The sequence below is a fragment of the Electrona antarctica genome (assembly GCF_951216825.1).
Source record: "Electrona antarctica genome assembly, contig: scaffold_47, whole genome shotgun sequence".
NCBI classification, from domain to species: domain Eukaryota; kingdom Metazoa; phylum Chordata; class Actinopteri; order Myctophiformes; family Myctophidae; genus Electrona; species Electrona antarctica.
In genome coordinates this window covers 502,000-528,906 of record NW_027638748.1, presented here as the reverse complement: position 1 = coordinate 528,906, position 26,907 = coordinate 502,000, and the positions used below count along the sequence as shown (strand labels likewise).

The following is a 26,907-nucleotide window of genomic DNA, read 5'->3' as shown; positions in this document are numbered from 1 at the left end:
GAAGAGACATGCCAGGGACCCCCCATTTGAAGAGACATGCCAGGGACCCCCCATTTGAAGAGACATGCCAGGGACCCCCCATTTGAAGAGACATGCCAGGGACCCCCATTAGACTTTTACGGCCCTAGCAAAGATTCTCAACCTGTTTAATTTCAAGGACCCCCAATTTATATTGTAAAAACAGTGTTAATTTAACTCGGTGTACACATGGAACCAATATAACGGGTCCATTTGGTTCCATTTGTACTCTCAGAGTTAGACCCATAAGGGTCCATTTGGTTCCTAACTATCATTTAGCTGGGGACCCCCTGGAACTCCCTCAGGGACCCCTGGGGGTCCCTGGACCTCCCTTTGGGAACCACTGATTTAAATGACAATTTGATTATGATGTATTTAAGGGTGAAATAAATCTTGTTTTAATATCATAATCTAAGCGTATTAATTATTACAGATATCTATCTCCATGCTTTTTCAAAGGGTACATGAATAATCTGATTCTCTGCAACCTTTGATTCAAAATCCAACCTTGTGTTGTTAGACAATACAGATGCACTCATTTGAGTTTAACCCATTGAGGCCTGACGTCGGAATTTAAAACATTGACAGTTTTCTGGAATACCTGTGTTTCTATATCAGTGGTGCTCAATATTTCATGTCAAGGACCCCAAAAATTATATGTAATTGGCCGCCGACCCCCCATCTGAAAATATGTAGTTCCAGGGACCCCCTCAAAAGCAAAGATTTGAGTTAAAAACGTTCGCTCTGAAAGAATATATATTCAAAATATATTTTCATGATACAAAAAAAATAGATCAACAAGCTCGTAGCGCGTCACCAAGTGCCGTGCTACGAGCTTGTAGATCTGTTTTTAAATAGCTAAAGTGTAACATATAGTAATGCTTAAAACACCAAAAGGGGTTCCCGCCCAGAATGGGTTAAACCCAGCCAGACTACCTAGACTAGAGCTGGTTAAACCCAGCCAGACTACCTAGACTAGAGCTGGTTAAACCCAGCCAGACTACCTAGACTAGAGCTGGTTAAACCCAGCCAGACTACCTAGACTAGAGCTGGTTAAACCCAGCCAGACTACCTAGACTAGAGCTGGTTAAACCCAGCCAGACTACCTAGACTAGAGCTGGTTAAACCCAGCCAGACTGGAACTGGCCCTCAGAATGGAACTGGCCCTCAGAATGGAACTGGCCCTCTCTACGCTACCTATCCACCACCAACCCCCTAGAGGCCCTCAGAATGGAACTGGCCCTCATGGAACTGGCCCTCAGAATCTGGCCCTCAGAACTGGCCCTCAGAATGGAACTGGCCCTCAGAATCTGGCCCTCAGAACTGGCCCTCAGAATCTGGCCCTCAGAACTGGCCCTCTCTACGCTACCTATCCACCACCAACCCCCCCAAACCCAGATGCCTTAGTACTGCCCACTGTGCCATTCCACCAACCCCCCCAAACCCAGAGGCCTTAGTACTGCCCACTGTGCCATTCCACCAACCCCCCCAAACCCAGAGGCCTTAGTACTGCCCACTGTGCCATTCCACCAACCCCCCCAAACCCAGAGGCCTTAGTACTGCCCACTAGGCCATTCCACCAACCCCCCCAAACCCAGAGGCCTTAGTACTGCCCACTGTGCCATTCCACCAACCCCCCCCCCCCCAAACCCAGAGGCCTTAGTACTGCCCACTAGGCCATTCCACCAACCCCCCCAAACCCAGAGGCCTTAGTACTGCCCACTGTGCCATTCCACCAACCCCCCCAAACCCAGAGGCCTTAGTACTGCCCACTGTGCCCACTAGGCCATTCCACCAACCCCCCCAAACCCAGAGGCCTTAGTACTGCCCAGTTATTCCATAACAGCACAACCTTCACATGTTTTTGTTTTGTTTTTGTCTGTTTTTTTGGTAAAACATGCAAATTAAATTTTTTGTACTGGTGAGGGAGTTTGGGAAGCATGAAGAAAAAATATATATAAACAGTCTAAGAAACATCTGCAAGAACGACACGGGAATAAAAGGGAAGAACGTTGGAGAAAAAGACTTCAGAACAACTGAGCGCAAAGTCCATGACGTTCTACCAGACAGACACACTTATAATTTAAAAATAAAAAAAATAAAGGAAAAAGGTTTGCATTTCCCTTCCATGCCTCTTCTAGCCCCCTCCTCTCCCTCTTCCTCTTCTAGACCCTCCTCTCCATCTTCCTCTCTCTGCACAAACACATGTTCACATCACTCGTTCGCTCCGGTCGGTCCTGCTCCTTCGGTCTTCGTCCGTCTAGTGCTTCGACAACTCGTTGGACAGCCAGTCCAGTCCCTCGTATAGACCGGTTCCCTGGGTAGCGCAGGTGGCCTGGATGTGCCACTGAGGTGAGAGATAAGAAACCGGTTAGTCAGTCAACGGATCGGCTTCTGTAAAACATAGACTAGGAAGCAAGGACGCCAATAGTACCTAATAATACCTACCACGTACCTATAGCACGACTCCAATCTGTCTTAGTTTCTCTGAACATTCTTACCGGGTGCTGTATTCTCTAAGGGGAGAATACAGCACTCCAAACATCGACGAGGGCTGGACGATGTATCTCACGTCATTGTGATCATTATGTAATGACACTAGATATTGTCTGGGATTTTGAATATCATGATAGAATGTAAGTGTTTTCTTCTCTTGGTTTTAATCAGTTGAAATCTAGCCTTACTGTTCTGGGACTGAGAGACAGTATTTTACTGTTCTTACTGTTCTGGGGCTGAGAGACAGTATTTTACTAATACTGTTCTGGGGCTGAGAGACAGTATTTTACTGTTCTGGGGCTGAGAGACAGTATTTTACTAATACTGTTCTGGGGCTGAGAGACAGTATTTTACTGTTCTGGGACTGAGAGACAGTATTTTACTGTTCTGGGACTGAGAGACAGTATTTACTGTTCTGGGGCTGAGAGACAGTATTTTACTAATAGCAAGTATAGAGGGTTTAACTCCCATATGTGATACTTTAAAAACAATAGCCAACTGAAAATATCTATAAGCTCATAATGTTAGTTACAAGTAGTAATACTTTATAGTTGACCTGTGTGAAGTGTTGTGATAACCTGACTCTGCCAGGGAACCCAGTGTACTCTCTGCTGCCCCATCTGGCGGAGTCAGGTTAGTGTTGTGATGCATTGGGAGGAAGTATTCAGTATCCATTCACTATTGTGAATGGACCGGAAGGGGAGTTGTTGCTTTGTGTGTGTGTGTGTGTGTGTGTGTGTGTGTGTGTGTGTGTGTGTGTGTGTGTGTGTGTGTGTGTGTGTGTGTGTGTGTGTGTGTGTGTGTGTGTGTGTGTGTGTGTGTGTGTGTGTGTGTGTGTGAGAGAGAGAGAGAGTGTGTGTGTGTGTGTGAGACATGGCGTAGTGCCAAATAAAGCAATTTGTTGAAGAGACAAAAGAAAATGTTCGATAGAGGCATTTGGTCAAACATATTGCGTCTATTTGATTTGGTCCATCGACCCACCAGCGCTATGAGAGAAGGAGAGACTTACAGTTCGGCTGCGCAGGCTCTGCAGGCCCAGTTTGTCTGACAGCTCGCTCACTGGCATCGCGTTGGGCAAGTCCTGCTTGTTGGCGAACACCAACAGCACCGCCTCCCTCAACTCATCCTCTTGCAACTACGGGAGGGAAAAAGAACAGGTTTTTAAAGTGAATTAGACTTGAGACCAGTGGGACGGTAAAAACCATACAAGATCCCATTCTGGGATCGAGTGCCGCGCTACGAGCTTGTAGACCTGCTATTTTTTGAAAAATAATGAAAATGTGGCACAAATCTTTGAGTGCGAACATTTTTAACTTCTTTGCTTCTGAGGGGTCCCTCCCTGAGGGGTCCCTCCTGAGGGGTCCCTTCTGAGGGGTCCCTCCCTGGAACAACATATTTTCAGATGGGGGTCGGCAGGGGGGGGGGGGGGGGTCTCTGGAACAACATATTTTCAGATGGGGGTCGGCAGAGGGGGGGGGGGGGTCTCTGGAACAACATATTTTCAGATGGGGGTCGGAGGGCAATTACATATATTTGTGGGGGTCGTTGACATGAAATAGTTTGAGAACGGCTGACATAGAAACATACAAACTGTCAGGATTTAGAAGACATTGGTTGATGGTCCTCGATCTAAAGGGGTTACCATATACAGTAGTACCTCCCAGAGGGGGGTTGATGGTCTAAAGGGGTTACCATATACAGTAGTACCTCCCAGAGGGTTGATGGTCCTCGGTCTAAAGGGGTTACCATATACAGTAGTACCTCCCAGAGGGGGGTTGATGGTCCTGGGTCTAAAGGGGTTACCATATACAGTAGTACCTCCCAGAGGGGGGTTGATGGTCCTCGTTCTAAAGGGGTTACCATATACAGTAGTACCTCCCAGAGGGAGGTTGATGGTCCTCGGTCTAAAGGGGTTACCATATACAGTAGTACCTCCCAGAGGGGGGTTGATGGTCCTCGTTCTAAAGGGGTTACCATATACAGTAGTACCTCCCAGAGGGGGGTTGATGGTCCTCGTTCTAAAGGGGTTACCATATACAGTAGTACCTCCCAGAGGGTTGATGGTCCTCAGTCTAAAGGGGTTACCATATACAGTAGTACCTCCCAGAGGGTTGATGGTCCTGGGTCTAAAGGGGTTACCATATACAGTAGTACCTCCCAGAGGGGGGTTGATGGTCCTGGGTCTAAAGGGGTTACCATATACAGTAGTACCTCCCAGAGGGTTGATGGTCCTCGTTCTAAAGGGGTTACCATATACAGTAGTACCTCCCAGAGGGGGGTTGATGGTCCTCGTCTAAAGGGGTTACCATATACAGTAGTACCTCCCAGAGGGGGGTTGATGGTCCTGGGTCTAAAGGGGTTACCATATACAGTAGTACCTCCCAGAGGGTTGATGGTCCTCGATCTAAAGGGGTTACCATATACAGTAGTACCTCCCAGAGGGTTGATGGTCCTCGTTCTAAAGGGGTTACCATATACAGTAGTACCTCCCAGAGGGGGGTTGATGGTCCTGGGTCTAAAGGGGTTACCATATACAGTAGTACCTCCCAGAGGGGGGTTGATGGTCCTGGGTCTAAAGGGGTTACCATATACAGTAGTACCTCCCAGAGGGGGGTTGATGGTCCTGGGTCTAAAGGGGTTACCATATACAGTAGTACCTCCCAGAGGGGGGTTGATGGTCCTGGGTCTAAAGGGGTTACCATATACAGTAGTACCTCCCAGAGGGTTGATGGTCCTGGGTCTAAAGGGGTTACCATATACAGTAGTACCTCCCAGAGGGGGGTTGATGGTCCTGGGTCTAAAGGGGTTACCATATACAGTAGTACCTCCCAGAGGGAGGTTGATGGTCCTCGTCTAAAGGGGTTACCATATACAGTAGTACCTCCCAGAGGGAGGTTGATGGTCCTCGTCTAAAGGGGTTACCATATACAGTAGTACCTCCCAGAGGGGGGTTGATGGTCCTGGGTCTAAAGGGGTTACCATATACAGTAGTACCTCCCAGAGGGTTGATGGTCCTGGGTCTAAAGGGGTTACCATATACAGTAGTACCTCCCAGAGGGGGGTTGATGGTCCTGGGTCTAAAGAGGTTACCATATACAGTAGTACCTCCCAGAGGGTTGATGGTCCTCGTTCTAAAGGGGTTACCATATACAGTAGTACCTCCCAGAGGGTTGATGGTCCTGGGTCTAAAGGGGTTACCATATACAGTAGTACCTCCCAGAGGGGGGTTGATGGTCCTCGTTCTAAAGGGGTTACCATATACAGTAGTACCTCCCAGAGGGGGGTTGATGGTCCTGGGTCTAAAGGGGTTACCATATACAGTAGTACCTCCCAGAGGGGGGTTGATGGTCCTGGGTCTAAAGGGGTTACCATATACAGTAGTACCTCCCAGAGGGGGGTTGATGGTCCTGGGTCTAAAGGGGTTACCATATACAGTAGTACCTCCCAGAGGGGGGTTGATGGTCCTGGGTCTAAAGGGGTTACCATATACAGTAGTACCTCCCAGAGGGTTGATGGTCCTGGGTCTAAAGGGGTTACCATATACAGTAGTACCTCCCAGAGGGGGGTTGATGGTCCTGGGTCTAAAGGGGTTACCATATACAGTAGTACCTCCCAGAGGGAGGTTGATGGTCCTCGTCTAAAGGGGTTACCATATACAGTAGTACCTCCCAGAGGGAGGTTGATGGTCCTCGTCTAAAGGGGTTACCATATACAGTAGTACCTCCCAGAGGGGGGTTGATGGTCCTGGGTCTAAAGGGGTTACCATATACAGTAGTACCTCCCAGAGGGTTGATGGTCCTGGGTCTAAAGGGGTTACCATATACAGTAGTACCTCCCAGAGGGGGGTTGATGGTCCTGGGTCTAAAGAGGTTACCATATACAGTAGTACCTCCCAGAGGGTTGATGGTCCTCGTTCTAAAGGGGTTACCATATACAGTAGTACCTCCCAGAGGGTTGATGGTCCTGGGTCTAAAGGGGTTACCATATACAGTAGTACCTCCCAGAGGGGGGTTGATGGTCCTGGGTCTAAAGGGGTTACCATATACAGTAGTACCTCCCAGAGGGGGGTTGATGGTCCTGGGTCTAAAGGGGTTACCATATACAGTAGTACCTCCCAGAGGGTTGATGGTCCTGGGTCTAAAGGGGTTACCATATACAGTAGTACCTCCCAGAGGGTTGATGGTCCTGGGTCTAAAGGGGTTACCATATACAGTAGTACCTCCCAGAGGGTTGATGGTCCTGGGTCTAAAGGGGTTACCATATACAGTAGTACCTCCCAGAGGGTTGATGGTCCTGGGTCTAAAGGGGTTACCATATACAGTAGTACCTCCCAGAGGGTTGATGGTCCTGGGTCTAAAGGGGTTACCATATACAGTAGTACCTCCCAGAGGGTTGATGGTCCTGGGTCTAAAGGGGTTACCATATACAGTAGTACCTCCCAGAGGGGGGTTGATGGTCCTGGGTCTAAAGGGGTTACCATATACAGTAGTACCTCCCAGAGGGTTGATGGTCCTGGGTCTAAAGGGGTTACCATATACAGTAGTACCTCCCAGAGGGTTGATGGTCCTCGGTCTAAAGAGGTTACCATATACAGTAGTACCTCCCAGAGGGTTGATGGTCCTGGGTCTAAAGGGGTTACCATATACAGTAGTACCTCCCAGAGGGGGGTTGATGGTCCTCGTCTAAAGGGGTTACCATATACAGTAGTACCTCCCAGAGGGTTGATGGTCCTCGTCTAAAGGGGTTACCATATACAGTAGTACCTCCCAGAGGGTTGATGGTCCTGGGTCTAAAGGGGTTACCATATACAGTAGTACCTCCCAGAGGGTTGATGGTCCTGGGTCTAAAGGGGTTACCATATACAGTAGTACCTCCCAGAGGGTTGATGGTCCTGGGTCTATAGGGGTTACCATATACAGTAGTACCTCCCAGAGGGTTGATGGTCCTCGGTCTAAAGGGGTTACCATATACAGTAGTACCTCCCAGAGGGTTGATGGTCCTGGGTCTAAAGGGGTTACCATATACAGTAGTACCTCCCAGAGGGTTGATGGTCCTCGGTCTAAAGAGGTTACCATATACAGTAGTACCTCCCAGAGGGTTGATGGTCCTGGGTCTAAAGGGGTTACCATATACAGTAGTACCTCCCAGAGGGGGGTTGATGGTCCTGGGTCTAAAGGGGTTACCATATACAGTAGTACCTCCCAGAGGGTTGATGGTCCTGGGTCTAAAGGGGTTACCATATACAGTAGTACCTCCCAGAGGGTTGATGGTCCTCGGTCTAAAGAGGTTACCATATACAGTAGTACCTCCCAGAGGGTTGATGGTCCTGGGTCTAAAGGGGTTACCATATACAGTAGTACCTCCCAGAGGGGGGTTGATGGTCCTCGGTCTAAAGGGGTTACCATATACAGTAGTACCTCCCAGAGGGGGGTTGATGGTCCTCGTCTAAAGGGGTTACCATATACAGTAGTACCTCCCAGAGGGTTGATGGTCCTCGTCTAAAGGGGTTACCATATACAGTAGTACCTCCCAGAGGGTTGATGGTCCTGGGTCTAAAGGGGTTACCATATACAGTAGTACCTCCCAGAGGGTTGATGGTCCTGGGTCTAAAGGGGTTACCATATACAGTAGTACCTCCCAGAGGGTTGATGGTCCTCGTTCTAAAGGGGTTACCATATACAGTAGTACCTCCCAGAGGGGGGTTGATGGTCCTCGTTCTAAAGGGGTTACCATATACAGTAGTACCTCCCAGAGGGGGGTTGATGGTCCTGGGTCTAAAGGGGTTACCATATACAGTAGTACCTCCCAGAGGGTTGATGGTCCTCGGTCTAAAGGGGTTACCATATACAGTAGTACCTCCCAGAGGGTTGATGGTCCTGGGTCTAAAGGGGTTACCATATACAGTAGTACCTCCCAGAGGGTTGATGGTCCTGGGTCTAAAGGGGTTACCATATACAGTAGTACCTCCCAGAGGGGGGTTGATGGTCCTCGTTCTAAAGGGGTTACCATATACAGTAGTACCTCCCAGAGGGTTGATGGTCCTCGGTCTAAAGGGGTTACCATATACAGTAGTACCTCCCAGAGGGTTGATGGTCCTCGTTCTAAAGGGGTTACCATATACAGTAGTACCTCCCAGAGGGTTGATGGTCCTGGGTCTAAAGGGGTTACCATATACAGTAGTACCTCCCAGAGGGTTGATGGTCCTCGATCTAAAGAGGTTACCATATACAGTAGTACCTCCCAGAGGGGGGTTGATGGTCCTGGGTCTAAAGGGGTTACCATATACAGTAGTACCTCCCAGAGGGGGGTTGATGGTCCTGGGTCTAAAGGGGTTACCATATACAGTAGTACCTCCCAGAGGGGGGTTGATGGTCCTGGGTCTAAAGGGGTTACCATATACAGTAGTACCTCCCAGAGGGGGGTTGATGGTCCTGGGTCTAAAGGGGTTACCATATACAGTAGTACCTCCCAGAGGGTTGATGGTCCTGGGTCTAAAGGGGTTACCATATACAGTAGTACCTCCCAGAGGGGGGTTGATGGTCCTGGGTCTAAAGGGGTTACCATATACAGTAGTACCTCCCAGAGGGAGGTTGATGGTCCTCGTCTAAAGGGGTTACCATATACAGTAGTACCTCCCAGAGGGAGGTTGATGGTCCTCGTCTAAAGGGGTTACCATATACAGTAGTACCTCCCAGAGGGGGGTTGATGGTCCTGGGTCTAAAGGGGTTACCATATACAGTAGTACCTCCCAGAGGGTTGATGGTCCTGGGTCTAAAGGGGTTACCATATACAGTAGTACCTCCCAGAGGGGGGTTGATGGTCCTGGGTCTAAAGAGGTTACCATATACAGTAGTACCTCCCAGAGGGTTGATGGTCCTCGTTCTAAAGGGGTTACCATATACAGTAGTACCTCCCAGAGGGTTGATGGTCCTGGGTCTAAAGGGGTTACCATATACAGTAGTACCTCCCAGAGGGGGGTTGATGGTCCTGGGTCTAAAGGGGTTACCATATACAGTAGTACCTCCCAGAGGGGGGTTGATGGTCCTGGGTCTAAAGGGGTTACCATATACAGTAGTACCTCCCAGAGGGTTGATGGTCCTGGGTCTAAAGGGGTTACCATATACAGTAGTACCTCCCAGAGGGTTGATGGTCCTGGGTCTAAAGGGGTTACCATATACAGTAGTACCTCCCAGAGGGTTGATGGTCCTGGGTCTAAAGGGGTTACCATATACAGTAGTACCTCCCAGAGGGGGGTTGATGGTCCTGGGTCTAAAGGGGTTACCATATACAGTAGTACCTCCCAGAGGGTTGATGGTCCTGGGTCTAAAGGGGTTACCATATACAGTAGTACCTCCCAGAGGGTTGATGGTCCTGGGTCTAAAGGGGTTACCATATACAGTAGTACCTCCCAGAGGGTTGATGGTCCTGGGTCTAAAGGGGTTACCATATACAGTAGTACCTCCCAGAGGGTTGATGGTCCTGGGTCTATAGGGGTTACCATATACAGTAGTACCTCCCAGAGGGTTGATGGTCCTGGGTCTAAAGGGGTTACCATATACAGTAGTACCTCCCAGAGGGTTGATGGTCCTGGGTCTAAAGGGGTTACCATATACAGTAGTACCTCCCAGAGGGTTGATGGTCCTGGGTCTAAAGGGGTTACCATATACAGTAGTACCTCCCAGAGGGTTGATGGTCCTCGGTCTAAAGAGGTTACCATATACAGTAGTACCTCCCAGAGGGTTGATGGTCCTGGGTCTAAAGGGGTTACCATATACAGTAGTACCTCCCAGAGGGGGGTTGATGGTCCTGGGTCTAAAGGGGTTACCATATACAGTAGTACCTCCCAGAGGGGGGTTGATGGTCCTCGTCTAAAGGGGTTACCATATACAGTAGTACCTCCCAGAGGGTTGATGGTCCTCGTCTAAAGGGGTTACCATATACAGTAGTACCTCCCAGAGGGTTGATGGTCCTGGGTCTAAAGGGGTTACCATATACAGTAGTACCTCCCAGAGGGTTGATGGTCCTGGGTCTAAAGGGGTTACCATATACAGTAGTACCTCCCAGAGGGTTGATGGTCCTGGGTCTATAGGGGTTACCATATACAGTAGTACCTCCCAGAGGGTTGATGGTCCTGGGTCTAAAGGGGTTACCATATACAGTAGTACCTCCCAGAGGGTTGATGGTCCTGGGTCTAAAGGGGTTACCATATACAGTAGTACCTCCCAGAGGGGGGTTGATGGTCCTGGGTCTAAAGGGGTTACCATATACAGTAGTACCTCCCAGAGGGTTGATGGTCCTGGGTCTAAAGGGGTTACCATATACAGTAGTACCTCCCAGAGGGTTGATGGTCCTCGGTCTAAAGAGGTTACCATATACAGTAGTACCTCCCAGAGGGTTGATGGTCCTGGGTCTAAAGGGGTTACCATATACAGTAGTACCTCCCAGAGGGGGGTTGATGGTCCTCGGTCTAAAGGGGTTACCATATACAGTAGTACCTCCCAGAGGGGGGTTGATGGTCCTCGTCTAAAGGGGTTACCATATACAGTAGTACCTCCCAGAGGGTTGATGGTCCTCGTCTAAAGGGGTTACCATATACAGTAGTACCTCCCAGAGGGTTGATGGTCCTGGGTCTAAAGGGGTTACCATATACAGTAGTACCTCCCAGAGGGTTGATGGTCCTGGGTCTAAAGGGGTTACCATATACAGTAGTACCTCCCAGAGGGTTGATGGTCCTGGGTCTATAGGGGTTACCATATACAGTAGTACCTCCCAGAGGGTTGATGGTCCTGGGTCTAAAGGGGTTACCATATACAGTAGTACCTCCCAGAGGGTTGATGGTCCTGGGTCTAAAGGGGTTACCATATACAGTAGTACCTCCCAGAGGGGGGTTGATGGTCCTGGGTCTAAAGGGGTTACCATATACAGTAGTACCTCCCAGAGGGTTGATGGTCCTGGGTCTAAAGGGGTTACCATATACAGTAGTACCTCCCAGAGGGCCAATGTGACGATGACAGCAGTGCAGGAATATCCCTGTGTCCATTTTATTATTTTTCTGCTAAGTTAGTACTTTAATATTTATTCAAAGGGACATCACATTGAGACAAGATAAAAGGGACTGTCTACACTTTCTTTGTATGAAAGAATTGCTATGCTAAGGCACTAGGCAGTAATGTGACTTCTTACCATTTTGACCAGTTCCTCGGCCGACTCTGCTACTCTCTCTCTGTCGTTGCTGTCCACAACAAAGATAAGACCCTAGAAAACACAGGTTCAAAGGTCAATGCATACAGTGAGGTTTAGTTAACTTATCAGTGAGATACTGTACCTCAGATACTGTACCTCAGATACTGTACCTCAGATACTGTATGCTGCAATGGAATTCTACTGTACTCTCTGTACTTGAGTGAGTTTATCAGATCAATCAAAATCACCATACTGTGTAATCCAATTTAAATCAGTTTGATTACACGACAATAATAACTAAAGACCAAATTGAAGTTACAGAATGACAACTTGTTTGATGGCAACTTTACTTGATTAACCCATTCTGGACAGGAACCCCTTTGTGTTTTAAGCATTATACTTTAGCTATTTAAAAATAGCTTCAGCTATTAACTTTAGCTATTTAAAAATAGCAGATCTACAAGCTACGAGCTTGTAGATCTGCTACTTTTGAAAAATCGTGAAAATATAGTCTTTGAATATATATTCTTTCAGAGCAAACGTTTTTAACTCAAATCTTTGCTTCTGGGGGGGGGGGGGGGGTCGCTGGAACTACATATTGTCAGATGGGGGTCGGCGGCCAAATACAGATAATTCTGGGGGTCCTTGACATGAAAAAGGTTGAGCACCGCTGACATAGAAACACTGACATAGAAACACTGACATAGAAACAGAGGTTTTTCAGAAAACGGTTTAGAAGATTTTTAGAATCGGCGTCAGGTCTAAATGGGTTAAATGGTCATGGAGTCTTCAGTGTACTGGAGGCTCAGCCTACAGGTACCCTCAGGTTAGGCTGAGCCTACAACCCAACGGTACATTATGCCCAGTTAATACCCAACGGTACATTATGCCCAGTTAATACCCAACGGTACATTATGCCCAGTTAATACCCAACGGTACATTATGCCCAGTTAATACCCAACGGTACATTATGCCCAGTTAATACCCAACGGTACATTATGCCCAGTTTGACTGGAGGCTCAACCTACAGGTACCCTCAGGTTAGGCTGAGCCTAACCCTAACCCAACGGTACATTATGCCCAGTTTGCTACCATCAAAAAGCCAATGGCGATATATGAATATGATATGAACAGTAGTGAACTGTTGTTGGTACCTATATGGCGATATGATATGAACACAGTAGTGACCCTGTTGTTGGTACCTGTGTGTTCATATATGATATGAACAGTAGTGAACTGTTTGTTGGTACCAGTGTGTTCATATATGATATGATATGAACAGTAGTGAACTGTTTGTTGGTACCTATGTGTTCATATATGATATGATATGAACAGTAGTGAACTGTTTGTTGTTACCTGTGTGTTCATATATGATATGAACAGTAGTGAACAGTTTGTTGGTACCCGTGTGTTCATATATGATATGATATGAACAGTAGTGAACTGTTTGTTGGTACCTGTGTGTTCTGGAAGTAGTGCCTCCACAGAGGTCGGATCTTGTCCTGACCGCCCACATCCCACACCGTGAAGCAGATGTTCTTGTATTCTACCGTCTCCACGTTGAAACCTGACGGGGAGAAGTGGTGGGGGGGAGGGGGGGGGGGTTGACATATCACAAACAACAAGCATGATCTGGGAGACTGGAACCCACAGTAAACACCAGTATAAGAAGAACATTAAGTTGTCAAATGTACTAAATAACAGAGAGAAAAAAAAAGATTTGACATGAGATGTGTCTTTTATCTGATCTTGTTGGGACCATTTACTACTGCGTCTTATTTTGGCTACTGCCGAGCTATGCCTTATCCACCGATCTGCCTTCCAAACAAGCCCAAACAGCTCTGGAGGCAGCAGAACTCTACTGTCTCCATCCCCAAGGCCTTAGAATCAGGACTCTACTGTCTCCATCCCCAAAGCCTTAGAATCAGAACTCTACTGTCTCCATCCCCAAAGCCTTAGAATCAGAACTCTACTGTCTCCATCCCCAAAGCCTTAGAATCAGAACTCTACTGTCTCCATCCCCAAGGCCTTAGAATCAGGACTCTACTGTCTCCATCCCCAAGGCCTAAGAATCAGAACTCTACTGTCTCCATCCCCAAGGCCTTAGAATCAGAACTCTACTGTCTCCATCCCCAAGGCCTAAGAATCAGAACTCTACTGTCTCCATCCCCAAGGCCTTAGAATCAGGACTCTACTGTCTCCATCCCCAAGGCCTTAGAATCAGAACTCTACTGTCTCCATCCCCAAAGCCTTAGAATCAGAACTCTACTGTCTCCATCCCCAAAGCCTTAGAATCAGAACTCTACTGTCTCCATCCCCAAAGCCTTAGAATCAGGACTCTACTGTCTCCATCCCCAAAGCCTTAGAATCAGAACTCTACTGTCTCCATCCCCAAGGCCTTAGAATCAGAACTCTACTGTCTCCATCCCCAAGGCCTTAGAATCAGAACTCTACTGTCTCCATCCCCAAAGCCTTAGAATCAGGACTCTACTGTCTCCATCCCCAAGGCCTTAGAATCAGGACTCTACTGTCTCCATCCCCAAGGCCTTAGAATCAGAACTCTACTGTCTCCATCCCCAAGGCCTTAGAATCAGAACTCTACTGTCTCCATCCCCAAGGCCTTAGAATCAGAACTCTACTGTCTCCATCCCCAAGGCCTTAGAATCAGGACTATACTGTCTCCATCCCCAAGGCCTTAGAATCAGGACTCTACTGTCTCCATCCCCAAGGCCTTAGAATCAGGACTCTACTGTCTCCATCCCCAAAGCCTTAGAATCAGAACTCTACTGTCTCCATCCCCAAGGCCTTAGAATCAGGACTATACTGTCTCCATCCCCAAGGCCTTAGAATCAGGACTCTACTGTCTCCATCCCCAAGGCCTTAGAATCAGGACTCTACTGTCTCCATCCCCAAAGCCTTAGAATCAGAACTCTACTGTCTCCATCCCCAAAGCCTTAGAATCAGGACTCTACTGTCTCCATCCCCAAAGCCTTAGAATCAGGACTCTACTGTCTCCATCCCCAAAGCCTTAGAATCAGGACTCTACTGTCTCCATCCCCAAAGCCTTAGAATCAGGACTCTACTGTCTCCATCCCCAAGGCCTTAGAATCAGGACTCTACTGTCTCCATCCCCAAAGCCTTAGAATCAGAACTCTACTGTCTCCATCCCCAAAGCCTTAGAATCAGAACTCTACTGTCTCCATCCCCAAGGCCTTAGAATCAGAACTCTACTGTCTCCATCCCCAAGGCCTTAGAATCAGAACTATACTGTCTCCATCCCCAAGGCCTTAGAATCAGAACTATACTGTCTCCATCCCCAAAGCCTTAGAATCAGGACATCAAAATCTACCTCCTTCCCAAAGAGTGTCAGACTTATAACCACATCAATCTTAGCGTCTCTATTCTGAGGGCAAAACATTGGCTATTTGACAGATTTGGTGTAGAGGGGGAAAAAAATGAGTGATAAAAGTATATCGCCAACTTATGTAGGGTTTGATGCTTAAGATTAAACATTTCATCTCATGAATCCAATTGAATATGGCCTGTAAGGCAGAACAGATTCTATCAGTGTCTGTATTAGTTGAATACAATCTAACTTATCTAAGGAATGTTTCATTCATGTAGATACTTAAAGGACCACTTCACCACTTTTCAACTTATCTTCATATAATTTGTCCTCACTAATGTTCATGATAAAATACCACTATTTATTTCTACTCCGTCTGTGTCTCATAGGAGGGCTGCCTGTGAGCACGAGAACGATGGCTTCCATTTTCGCATTGCAACTTTTCAGGAATAGAAAGTCTGCAGTTTCTATTAGCTTGGGTTCCCCATTGATGATGTCACTGGTGGACGGGTTTCTGAACTGCCCACAGCCCTCCCATGAGACACAGACCAAGTAGAAAACATGTGTGGAATTTTATCATGAACATTAGTATGGACCAATTATATGAACGTAGGTTGAAAAGTGGTGAAGTGGTCCTTTAACAATATCATTAAGAGTCATAGCCTCTTGAATAGTTTATTTAGTTTTAGTCACATTTTAGTCACCTGGAATGTTTTAGTGTTAGTCTAGCTTTAGTCGACTAAATATCATATAGATTTTAGTCGACTAAATCTAGTTGATTTAGTCGACTAAAATGTATTTTGGCGGGCCTTGATGCCGTCGTAATGACAGATTTTACACTTGCTGAAAATAGCAAATCTACAAGCTCACAACGCGTCGCAGCTTGTAGCGTTGTGAGCTTGTAGATCTGCTATTTTCAGCATGCAACCAAGTGTAAAATGACTTATAGTAGATCTCTTGTCCACTAGTCCCTGTCAAGTATACGAACATTTTAGTCTAGTTTGTATTTGTTGACGAAATAGTCAGTATATTTAGTCTTAGTTTTAGTCATCATCAGCTTAGTTTTCATTTAGTTTCCATTTAGTTTTCGTCAGTGAAAAAAGGTAGTCGCCAAACATTTTTCGTCTTAGTTTTAGTCGACGAAATCAACACTGCTTTACATGACATTTGTTGGACTACCGTATGTTGAGTTACTGTTCATTTACCGATGGTTGGAATAGTGGTAACGATGGTTGGACTACCGTATGTTGAGTTACTGTTCATTTACCGATGGTTGGAATAGTGGTAACGATGGTTGGACTACCGTATGTTGAGTTACTGTTAATTTACCGATGGTTGGAATAGTGGTAACGATGGTTGGACTACCGTATGTTGAGTTACTGTTCATTTACCGATGGTTGGAATAGTGGTAACGATGGTTGGACTACCGTATGTTGAGTTACTGTTCATTTACCGATGGTTGGAATAGTGGTAACGATGGTTGGACTACCGTATGTTGAGTTACTGTTCATTTACCGATGGTTGGAATAGTGGTAACGATGGTTGGACTACCGTATGTTGAGTTACTGTTCATTTACCGATGGTTGGAATAGTGGTAACGATGGTTGGACTACCGTATGTTGAGTTACTGTTCATTTACCGATGGTTGGAATAGTGGTAACGATGGTTGGACTACCGTATGTTGAGTTACTGTTCATTTACCGATGGTTGGAATAGTGGTAACGATGGTTGGACTACCGTATGTTGAGTTACTGTTCATTTACCGATGGTTGGAATAGTGGTAACGATGGTTGGACTACCGTATGTTGAGTGTTACTGTTAATTTACCGATGGTTGGAATAGTGGTAACGATGGTTGGACTACCGTATGTTGAGTTACTGTTCATTTACCGATGGTTGGAATAGTGGTAACGATGGTTGGACTACCGTATGTTGAGTTACTGTTCATTTACCGATGGTTGGAATAGTGGTAACGATGGTTGGACTACCGTATGTTGAGTTACTGTTCATTTACCGATGGTTGGAATAGTGGTAACGATGGTTGGACTACCGTATGTTGAGTTACTGTTCATTTACCGATGGTTGGTATAGTGGTAACGATGGTTGGACTACCGTATGTTGAGTGTTACTGTTAATTTACCGATGGTTGGAATAGTGGTAACGATGGTTGGACTACCGTATGTTGAGTTACTGTTCATTTACCGATGGTTGGAATAGTGGTAACGATGGTTGGACTACCGTATGTTGAGTTACTGTTCATTTACCGATGGTTGGAATAGTGGTAACGATGGTTGGACTACCGTATGTTGAGTTACTGTTCATTTACCGATGGTTGGAATAGTGGTAACGATGGTTGGACTACCGTATGTTGGAGTGTTACTGTTCATTTACTGATGGTTGGAATAGTGGTAACGATGGTTGGACTACCGTATGTTGAGTTACTGTTCATTTACCGATGGTTGGAATAGTGGTAACGATTTCTCCCAGCTTCAGTTTGTAGAGGATTGTAGTTTTTCCAGCAGCATCCAAACCAACTGCAAAACAACAAGAACACCAACATGTCAAACTCTACCTTAGATAGAATAGATAATTAAACTACCCAACATGTCAAACTCTACCTTAGATAGAATAGATCATTATACTACCCAACATGTCAAACTCTACCTTAGATAGAATAGATCAGGGGTGCCCACACTTGAGAGCTACTTTCAAAATGACCAGCTCAACATGATCTACCCACCGGAAAAAGAAAAAAAAAATGATACCATTGTATACCAATAGTTTAAATATGTACCTGAGGGGGCTTTGGAATAGTGGAGCTATAAGACAAACGCACTTGGAATGGGAAATAGAGGGGGGAGAAATGGAATAGGTACGTAGGGGTTTTTGTATTTGTAATGCTACCGATGTTTTCGTGCAACACAAGAGCAACACTCTTGAAAACAAAATATTGCGTCGTGAGTTTGAACTGACAGGCCCTTTAATTCAAGTGGCAGAAGACAAATATTTTTTTTAATATATTATAATTAAATATTATTTAGGGGCATGTCATGTGATCTACCTGCACATCCTTTGTGATCTACTGGTAGATCACAATCTACCTTATGGGCACCCCTGGAATAGATCATTAAACTACCCAACATGTCAAACATCACATCAACACATCATATGACATTTAATTTAGAGACGATAGCCTAAACTTTAGAAGTTAGAAGATCCTTAGCCTTGGATCAAGACTATCATAGATGCATTTTATCCAGGCTGACTTTTACTTTCATATCGATGACATAGATATGCAAATGTAATACAAATATATATATATCCAAGGCTAGAAGATTCCTAAAACCCTTTTTGTAACTCTGAGAACCAAAACCATTACAGGTCAAATCAAATGTGGTTCAATGTGTAAATCTGAGTTAATTTAACAAAGGATTTTTTACTGTGTACAACAGGGGTTCCCAAAAGGTAGATCGTGATCTACCAGTAGATCACAAAGGCTGTGCAGGTAGATCACATGACATGGCCCTAAAGAGTATTTCATTTAAATATATTGAAGAAAAAAAAACGATAAAAAAAAAAAACATTTCTCCCCCTCTATTTCCCATTCCAAGTGCATTTGTCTTATACTGTACAGAATGTAACACGAACTCTACTATTCCGAAGCCCCCTCAGGTACATATTTAAACTATTTTCAGCAATGGTATAATAATTGATTTGGTGGGTAGATCTTGCCGAGCTGGTCATTTTGAAAGTAGCTCTCAAGTCAAAAAGTGTGGGCACCCCTGGTGTAAAATATATCCTGTTACAGTGAGTACAGTACAGTACAGTACAGTACAGTACAGTACAGTACAGTACAGTACAGTACAGTAGTACAGTACAGTACAGTACAGTACAGTACAGTACAGTACAGTACAGTACAGTAGTACAGTACAGTACAGTACAGTACAGTAGTACAGTACAGTAGTACAGTACAGTACAGTACAGTACAGTACAGTACAGTACAGTACAGTACAGTACAGTACAGTACAGTACAGTACAGGCTATGCTGCAGCTATAAGCCTGACATCAAACAACATAATATGTCTGTGGATTGTTTGTTATTAGCCATACATAACATACAGCTGTCTCAAACTATACTATTGATTGATTGATTGTAGTATGTATTAACAGTTTGCAGAATTACAGTACATTTCAAGCACAACTCAATACAAAAGACTGTTAACAGTGAGTGGACGACACCATAAAGCATTATTTACACTTGTTTACAAGAGGGTCCACCTTGTTCAATTCATCATAACATTTAGAGACATATTAGATATATACACTTCTATACAGCCAAAGAACAGAACAGGAATTCATCATAAAGGAGGTAAAAAGAAACATGTACAGTGAGTGAGGGGGGAAAGGGTGGATTGTTATTAGCCATACATAACATACAGCTGTCTTAAACTATTACAGACTAATAGTAACAAGTCGAGTCGTATGTTTAAATGACACGAACTCAATAATAATCTTTCACACCCATCATCATCATCAGTCCTGATGATGATGACATCAAGTGACTGCTGATCTGATGCTAATAACCACAGCTAGCTCCACTAGCTCCTCTCTAGTGATCAATGCTGCTTCTCACCCATAAGTATCCTCATCTGTTTCTTTCCGAACAGCTTGGAGAACAGCGACGAAATGGTGAGGCCCATGATGGTGACACAGCCAGGTCCGACGAGACGAAAATAACTTAATTAATAAAATGTGTTTCTGCTGCTTCTTAATGTTGTGAAACACAAACAGGACACAGAAACAGTGACAGTAGCCTACAGTTACAGTCCTCAGTGGGCGCAGCCAGAAGATCCGTCCCTGTGTGTGTGTGTGTGTGTGTGTGCGTGCGTGTGTGCGTGCGCAGCAGAGTCTCCTCCTTGATGCCACGTCCAGTCCAGGCCAACGCGGAATTATTGACGTCACTCGTTTTTTTCCCATTTAACTTTATTAAAAAAAAAAAACACGTCGACAATATATTATTTTTTCAACATTAATGACACAATAAATAAGTAACATTATTCGAGAAGTGGATGGAAATAAAGCAGGAGCAGGGTGTGTTGCAGTGTATAAATATATTATATTATATTTATATATAATATAATGTCCCATGTGACTGCCCCCCCCCCCCCCCCCCCCACCCATCCAACATGGCGGCTCTCTGATGTCCACTGTAGACTCTCTGTAGACTATAGTGACGTTACAGTTACATTTCTGACGGTTTTCTCTGTTCTTCATCAATAATCCATCAGTTGGTTCCACTTCAAAGAAGTCCTGATGATTCTGCCATGATTCACAGGTAGGAATGAATGGATGAGCATCGGTGATGGTCCTTGGAATGGAAACTATAAAGCTAGCGTTAATGCTAGCTAACTGTGTTATTGTTGGTAAATGTAATGTAATGTAATGCTCAGCTAACGTTAACGCTAGCTAGCATTAATTAATGCTAGCCAAACTGTGTTAAGGTTATTGTTGGTAATGTAATGTAAAGCTCAGCTAACGCTAATGCTAGCTAACTGTGTGTTATTGTATTTATGGAGCCATGATGTTCTCCGTGCAGCGACAACAACAACATGGTCTCACTGTGTGTTATTTAATTAGAAAGTGATTGTTCTGTTATTGTTGTTGTGAAACTCAGTCGAGCTGTTGCCGTTTAGATAAACAATATGCTAACGTAGTTATAAATATACACGTGACGTCAGTACGTAGCCACCGTAACGCTGCGGTCGTTTCTGAGTGACGTGTCCAATGCAACGTCGCTAGTGTCAACATAGAAATGAAATGAAATGAAATGAAATCTATATTTACCCAGGGTATCTGGGCTAAGCTCAAGAACTTGTTTCCAGCCAGGCCCTGCTCATAGAACACATTTCATCGTAGTGGTTGATGCCTTGTTCAAGGGCATTTCAGCGGTGGTAATTTTAACGTGTCGGACGGCTGATTCGAACTGGGAACCTTCCGGTATCTAGACCGCGCCGCTATCCGTTCGGCCACCGCTGCCATCATAGCGTCACTGTAACCTTGGAAACGTGTGGAAGCGTGACGTCACATCGCTGGCGACTGGCGTACACAATGAAGAACAGTCAGATCTGGTTTAATCAGTGCTCTCCCCTTCAGTTCAGAGCTGTCTCTGCTAAATCTAGATTAATTTGTTACCATACTTAATTTGTTTTCCTGTCATGGCTCTACAGCTGAACAAAGCCATGGAGAAGTTCGGGATGAGTTTCGGGGGCGGCGGAGGGCCCGGCAAGAAGGAGCTGCTGGACACCATCGACGCCCAGAAGAAGCAGCTGGGTCAGTACCAGAACCGTCTGAAGGACGTGGTCCGGGCCTACAAGAGCCTTCTGAAGGAGAAGGAGGCGCTGGAGGCCAGCCTGAAGGTGTTGACCGTCTCCCAGGAGGTGGACCTGGGCAGCCAGCAGCGCGGGGGGGGCGGGGACGACGACGAGGACAACGCCAGCGGTGTCGGCTCCGCCTCCGTGACCTCCGACCTCCCGGATGACCGCTGCTCCATGCACAGCGAGGACAGCGTGGACACGGCCGCCTCCTCCTCCTCCTCCGCCACGGCCGCCAGCGTCGCCAGCGCGAGCACCCGAGGCGAGCAGGCGGACGAGGAGCAGGGGCTGGGCGAGGCCGGCGGTGTGCCCCCCGGTGGTGGGCACTCCTCGTTGGCCCAGACGGAGGCCAGCGGGTCAGAGAGCGGCATCAGCTCCAGCAGCAGCGGCCCCCCACCCACACCACCCCTCTGTGGCACCACCACGGCCATGGAAGCCGACAGGAGGGTCCTTCAGCTCAGGACTCAGCTGAACACCCTCACCAGCTCGCTGGCCACCGTCTCCCAGGAGAAGTCCCGGATGGAGGCCAGCTTCCAGGCCGACAAGCGGGTGGTGAAGCAGGAACGCGAGGAGCTCCAGGGCAGGCTGGACGAGGCCCGGAGGCAGCACGAGGTCGAGCTGCTGGCCCTGGAGGGCCAGCTGGCGGAGAGCAAGGCCCGGGTCATCACCCAGCAGCATGAGAGGGCCCAGGAGCAAGGCGACCACGTCCTGATGCTCCGAGAGCTGCAGAAGCTTCTGCAGGAGGAGAGGGACCTGAGGCAGGACGCGGAGCTGAGGCTGGAGGACACTAAGGAGACCCTGCTGGAGTTCACCCAGGTGGTGGACCAGGGGGCGGAGTACGAGGCGCGCCTGAGGGAGACCATACGGGAGCGCGAGGAGATGAGGACCAGCCTGCAGGCCGCGGAGGAGGAGAGGAGCAGGCCGGACCCCCGGGTGGAGGAGCTGCAGCGGGAGCTGTTGGAGCTCAAAGAGCACTATCAGCAGCAGCTGCAGCAGGAGATCAGAAAGGTTTGGAAAATATCATAAATATACACATCAAAAATAAAATATCATAATATACACCAGTGTTGTTTTTGGCAGCAAATTTTTGTTTTAGTCGTAGTCTCTTGAATAGTTTTCATTTAGATTGTCACATTTTAGTCACCTGGAATGTTTTAGTGTTTGTCTAGATTTAGTCGACTAAATCTACAGTTGATTTAGTCGACTAAAATGTATTCTGTCAGTCCTTGATGCCATCGTAATGACTGTTCATACACTTGCTGAAAATAGCTGATCTACAAGTAGATCAAGCAGATCTACTGTACTACAAGTAGTACAAGCAGATCTTGTAGATCTGCTATTTTCAGCATGCAGCCAAGTGTAAAATGACTTATACTGGATCTCTTGTCCACTAGTCCCTTCCTGACATTTTAGTCTAGTTTGTATTTGTTGACGAAATTGTTAGTATATTTAGTCTCAGTTTTTGTCATCATAGCTTAGTTTTCATGTAGTTTCCATTCAGTTTTCGTCAATGAAAAAAGGTAGTCGAAGATCTTTCGTCATAGTTTTAGTTGAGGAAAACAACACTGATACACAACAAAATTAATCTCCCACTGTTACAGCTGCAAAACTAGACGTTGCATGATTGTTGCTATTGCTAATTGTCTGTTGCTGTGTTTCTCTACTCTGTCAGGCAACGCAGGCAGACGACCGTGCGCGGGACCAGACCCAGGCAGAGGAAGGCAGGGTGGCCAGTCTGGAGGAACGGGTGTCGGAGCTCTCTGAGCTGCTGGGCGCGTGCGAGAAGACCAGGCAGAGGGACCAGCAGACGGCCCACAGGCTGAGGGAGCGCATCCTTCAGCTGGACACGGAGAACAAGACCCTGGCCATGGCCGCCTCCAACCGGGGCTCCTCTGACCTGAACATAGACGAGGCCAACCTGGACGTCAACGTCCTGAAGGAGAAGATGGAGAAGGTCAAACGGCTCCTGCTTACGGCCTCTCAGAGGAACCCCCCGGAGAAGACCCTGGAGATTGAGAGGGTGGCCGAGATGGAGACGGTGAAGGCTTCGGACGGCGAGAAGGCCTCGGCCCTCTACTACCAGCAGGAGCTACGGCAGCTGAAGGAGGAGTTTGAGCGCTACAAGTTGAGAGCCCAGGTGGTGCTGAAGAACAAGAACACCAAGGACGGCTGCCAGGCCAAGGAACTGGAGGAGACCCGCGACCAGCTGGCCGAGCTCAAGGAGAAGTACATCAACCTCCGGATCCACAGCGACGAGTCGGAGACCGAGCACCGCCGGGACCTGGAGGAGCGGCAGCAGGAACAGGCGGGTCTGCAGCAGAGCCACAGGCGGGACCTGGAGCGCTCCGAGGCCCAGCACCGAGACAGCCTGCTGAAGATGGAGGAGGAGCTGCACAAGCAGAGGGACCGCACCATGGCTCTGCTGGCCGAGAAGGACCAGGAGCTGCAGCGTCTACGCTCCACGGTCCTGAGCTACGGCCTGTCGGGGGCCCGCCGGGGGGGTGACGAGGGAGATGGCAGGCCCATGGCGGACGGGGGGGGCAGCTCCAACAGCGCTGACCAGGCCCTCGCGGACGACCTCCTCGCCGCCCGGGGGGGGAACGAGAGCGACGTCATGGCCCAGGCCCTGAGGCTGGCGGGGGGGCCCAACGAGTCCACCTTGCTCCTGTACGCCGAGCAGCTGGCCCGCAAGGAGGTGGAGGCTGCGTCTCTGCGCCGGCTCAAACACCGCCTGGAGGACGACCTGCACCGCCTGCAGGGGGAGCTCCTGGCGCACGGGGAGCGCCACCAGGCGGAGTCGGCGGAGCTGAGAGATCAGCTGGACAAGCTGCTGAGGGACCGGGGCAGGGAGGGCTCCAACCTGGAGTACTTGAAGAATGTCATCTATAAGTTCCTCACCCTGCCCGAGCCCAGCGGGCGGCAGCAGACCCTCACCGCCATACTGACCATCTTGCACTTCAGCCCCGAGGAGAAACGGGTGGTGTTGAAGCTGCAGTCTCAGTCGTGGTGGCAGGCGGGGGGGGCACGGTAGTGTATATCTGAGGGAGTGATAAAAGCCTCGCTCGGCCCTAATCGTAAAGCCACAAACCACACCAAGTTGCAACAAAACCGTTTTAAGGTCAACCACACCAATGCAACAACCCATTCTGAGCAGGAACCCCTTTTGCATTTTGTTATGCTTTAGCTATTGAAAAATAGCAGATCTACAAGCTTGTAGATCTGCTATTTTTCAAAAATCACGAAAATATGGCACAAATCTTTGAATATATATTCTTTCAGAGCGAACATTTTTAACTCGAATCTTTGCTGCTGGTGGGGTTCCTGGAACAACAGATTTTGAGATGGGGGTCGGTGGCCAATTACATATCATTTTGGGGTTCCTTGACATGAAATAGTTTGAGAACCACTGACATAGAAACATAGGGTTTATCAGAAAACTGTCAGGATTTAGAAGATACTTGTAGAATCGTCCTCAGGTCTAAATTTGTTACGGTAAACCACATCAATGCAACTTGATGTGGTTGACCTTCAAACAGCTTTGTTGCAAAGGAGTTGCACCTGGAGTGGTTTGGGCTTTACGAAGGAAGGAGAAGTAACAATTCCAAAGTGTTCACACGTGGTTTTCCCTCTACGGTATATTTATCTTGGTGTGGCGTTTGGGCAGAGACCGCTTCACTTCACAGTCAAACGCAAGTATTGACACAGGGTTCAGTTTACTGTGAGAATCAATATAATAGTTTGGTTACATAGCATCAGTCACTCAGCGTACAAAACATAATGTATAATATAATATAATAGTTTGGTTACATAGCATCAGTCACTCAGCGTACACCTGGAGTAGATAAAACACCTTGTTCTTAAATGAAGGGAATTACAGTGCTATAAAAAATTCCTCTGCCGTTAATACCAGAACTTTCATTCCAAAAAAATGAGAAATTTCTATCTTGCAATCATTTGTGTATTTATACCAGCTTTGTCAAACTAATTTTGTTTGAGTGATTAGCCTGTAGAGCGTCGCAGTCCCGCCCCCTTTCATGACGACGCCCGGCCCCGCCCTCTTTCATGACAACGGCAGGCCCAGTCCCGCCCCCTTTCATGACGACGCCCGGCCCCACCCCCTTTCAGGACAACGGCAGGCCCAGTCCCGCCCCCTTTCATGACGACGCCAGGCCCCGCCACCCTTTCATGACGACACCAGGCCCAGTCCCGCCCCCTTTCATGACGACACCAGGCCCAGGAAATGTTTCCCAATGCATTTTTCCCTCATAGACTTTTCAAAAAGTATTTATTTAAAGACGGTTACGCCGCGGACAAAGCCAACTCGAGTCGTGACAACAAACACAATGTTTTGGACCAAACAAAAACTTACAAAGAATAAAAACAACAAAAGATGTGTTTTTTTCTTTTCTAATTATTTGTTCGGGCCAAAAAATTGTTTGTTTTGTCATGATTTGTCACGACAAGAGTTGGCTTCGTACGACACTCAACAGGTCTTTAAATAAATGCTTTTTGAAAAGTCTGAGGAAAATGAACGGGGAATCATTTCCTGGGCCCTGGTGGTAGGGGGCGGGACTGCGACGCTCTCTATCGTGTGTATTATAATAGCTTTATTAATGCCTGCTCTCATGTATTGTGTACAGTATATTATATACAGTATCAAGGACTTAACACTGTGGGTAATTTCTCAATGAGTCTTTTCAAAGATAACTTTTATTAATAATGCAGAACTTCCATATCGTGGATATTTATATTTTTGATTCCCTTGTTGAAATAAATATTTTTCCCTGTTAATTCACTCAGTGGGCTTGCTTTATACGTAGACTAGACTTTATACTTAGACTAGACTTAGCTACAGGTCTTAATGTTGTTTTACTTGGTGTGTTAAGATGGAACCCCTTTTGGTGTTTTAAGCATTATGTTGTACTTTAGCTGTTGAAAAATAGCAGATCTACAACCTCGTAGCGCGGAACTCGGTGCCGCGCTACGAGCTTGTAGGTCTGCTATTTTTGAAAAATTGTGAAAATGTGGTGCAAATGTTTGAATATAATATATTCGTTTTTAACTCAAATCCTTGCTTCTGGAGGGGTCCCTGGAACAACATATTTTCAGATGGTGGGCCGGCGGCCAATTACATATAATCTTGGGGGTCTTTGACATGAAAATGTTTGAGAACGACTGACAGAAACATGAGGTTTTTCAAAAAACTGTCAGGATTTAGAAGACATTTGTAGAATCGTCCTCCAGTCTAAAAGTGTGACTAAACCGTTAGCTTAATGTCTGAAAGTTTAGATTAGTCAAACACAAGGAGCAAATGATACACATCTTTACTGCCAAGGTATTAACTTCATCTTTACAGCCAAGGTATTAACTTCATCTTTACAGCCAAGGTATTAACTTCATATTTACTGCCAAGGTATTAACTTCATCTTTACTGCCAAGGTATTAACTTCATCTTTACAGCCAAGGTATTAACTTCATCTTTACAGCCAAGGTA

General features: G+C 46.7%; 2 protein-coding genes across 5 annotated transcripts; one reads left to right on the top strand and one right to left on the bottom strand.

Moving 5' to 3' along the window:
- Positions 1-1,749: 1,749 nt before the first annotated feature.
- LOC306917743 (ADP-ribosylation factor 4-like) lies at positions 1,750-19,933 on the bottom strand. Of its 2 annotated transcripts, XM_079530643.1 has the most exons (6): positions 19,676-19,933; positions 17,496-17,576; positions 13,155-13,264; positions 11,698-11,769; positions 3,524-3,649; positions 1,753-2,365 (listed from the first exon to the last, which is right to left on the bottom strand). In XM_079530643.1, exons 1-6 carry the CDS (start codon positions 19,740-19,742, stop codon positions 2,279-2,281), a joined length of 543 nt encoding a protein of 180 aa, XP_079386769.1. In that variant the 5' UTR covers positions 19,743-19,933; the 3' UTR covers positions 1,753-2,278. The 2 variants fall into 2 exon arrangements, with proteins under 2 accessions (XP_079386770.1, XP_079386769.1); XM_079530644.1 differs by lacking the exons at positions 17,496-17,576; positions 19,676-19,933 and adding an exon at positions 16,249-16,335 and having other exon boundaries at positions 1,750-2,365.
- A 297-nt stretch (positions 19,934-20,230) lies between these two features.
- Positions 20,231-26,204, top strand: gcc1 (GRIP and coiled-coil domain containing 1). Of its 3 annotated transcripts, none has more exons than XR_013789236.1 (4): positions 20,231-20,377; positions 21,270-22,421; positions 23,086-24,585; positions 24,624-26,204. XR_013789236.1 is itself a non-coding variant. In XM_079530646.1 (3 exons), the coding sequence occupies exons 2-3, from the start codon at positions 21,282-21,284 to the stop codon at positions 24,442-24,444; spliced, it is 2,499 nt and encodes an 832-aa protein (XP_079386772.1). In that variant the 5' UTR covers positions 20,231-20,377; positions 21,270-21,281; the 3' UTR covers positions 24,445-26,204. The 3 variants fall into 3 exon arrangements, 1 of the variants encoding a protein (XP_079386772.1); XR_013789237.1 differs by having other exon boundaries at positions 23,086-25,611; positions 25,645-26,204; XM_079530646.1 differs by having other exon boundaries at positions 23,086-26,204.
- Positions 26,205-26,907: the final 703 nt, after the last annotated feature.